Here is a 1,381-nt window from a genome sequence, read left to right on the forward strand (position 1 = left end):
AGTAAGCTTTTAGGAATGTCTGCTCTCGGTAAGGCCTCTCTGGCCTCTGACAAGGATGTCACTGTCGGTGTCAACCGGTACTGATCGACAAGTGGGACCAATCGAACCGTACTTCCAAGCAATGTACATTTCCTCTCAGCGATGCTGAGCTCAAGAGGTATCGCCTTACTATCGACTGTCGCCCACTTAACAACTTTCGGCTACTAGTGGATGCTGACGCTACCTTTCTGTTCATGCCGGTCGACGATGCTCAAGGCACCAGTTGCAAGGGTAACGAGGAGCACGTCTACAAGCAGTATCAGCGCGGTGCCATTGTGCTTCTGCATGATATTCCGGGTGAACACACGGGTTATTGGAGTAAAGTTCATCTCGAGGATGCCTACGGTGCTCTCCGCGTTTCAACTGCTCTCTCACGGCTGTCCGGCACTGTCAGTATTAACTCTAATGGCCAACAGTATGTATAGAGGTTAAGAAGCCTCGCTCAAGGCTGGCGATGGGCTCCACTATAATTTCAACTGGCAATGACCACTATCATGGATGGAGATACTAAGCCGGCCCTTGCCAGAGCCGGATTGAAGGCCTCAGTCATACATGTTCAAGACGATATCTTGATCGCCAGTTGTGACATTGACGCCGGTAACCGGGCGTTTATTATCGTCACTGATATTCTACAGCGACGTGCTGGTTTTATCGTCAATTGCGTCAAGCCCCAACCTCCTGGGAAGGTCGCTGGCTTCTGTGGTCTCCAACTTTGTGCGAAGATCTACCGGCCTACGCCAAGCCGCAGGGAGTTTACTGAAGCCACCTACACTCTGGCTCTAAATGACTCCATCAACTGTAATCCCAACAGAGGCAAAAGAGGTAAGAAGAAAGTTGCTACCACGGGCAATCAACTGAGGGACCGTCGTCTACAGTGGCTCAGAAGCTGGTGTGGTGTCCTCAACTATGTCCATCTCTCCCTGGAGGCTCAAGATGCTCTCAATCAGCTATACTCCGTTACCAAGATCTATCAAAACGATGATTCTTGTACTGAGGACTTGCATGCTACAATCGACACTGTCTCATCAGCCTTCCGTGGATTGTCTGACTTGTACCTCAATGCAGTGATACCGTGTGCAAATGATTGGAAATGATGGCATTGCTAGCCTGGTGGTCACTGACGCCGACGCTGACGCCTACGGCGGCATCATACACAGGATTCTAAAGGTCGGTGCTGGTGCTGAAGAGTTCGCCGCGGCCACAGAAACTGTGCTCAAGCATGTTCCTGATCTCGGACACCAATCTTCTGCCTGTGGTTCCTATCAAGACCTGCGGAGCACGTTGGTCTCGGGTGGGATCATCAATCAGCTCTACATGGAGAGAACGACCCGCAGTCCTCAAC

General features: G+C 51.1%; 2 protein-coding genes across 2 annotated transcripts; both read left to right on the top strand.

Moving 5' to 3' along the window:
• Positions 1 to 15: 15 nt before the first annotated feature.
• On the top strand, positions 16 to 464 carry Pmar_PMAR008046 (hypothetical protein; the record flags this gene model as incomplete). The annotated part of the gene is made up of 2 exons (XM_002782833.1): positions 16 to 77; positions 140 to 464. The coding sequence occupies 2 exons, from the start codon at positions 16 to 18 to the stop codon at positions 462 to 464; spliced, it is 387 nt and encodes a 128-aa protein (XP_002782879.1).
• A 57-nt stretch (positions 465 to 521) lies between these two features.
• Positions 522 to 1,133, top strand: Pmar_PMAR008047 (hypothetical protein; the record flags this gene model as incomplete). Its single annotated transcript, XM_002782834.1, has 1 exon — positions 522 to 1,133. The coding sequence occupies one exon, from the start codon at positions 522 to 524 to the stop codon at positions 1,131 to 1,133; it is 612 nt and encodes a 203-aa protein (XP_002782880.1).
• Between the last annotated feature and the right edge of the window lie 248 nt (positions 1,134 to 1,381).

Source organism: Perkinsus marinus, assembly GCF_000006405.1.
Source record: "Perkinsus marinus ATCC 50983 genomic scaffold scf_1104296938116, whole genome shotgun sequence".
NCBI lineage: Eukaryota > Perkinsozoa > Perkinsida > Perkinsidae > Perkinsus > Perkinsus marinus.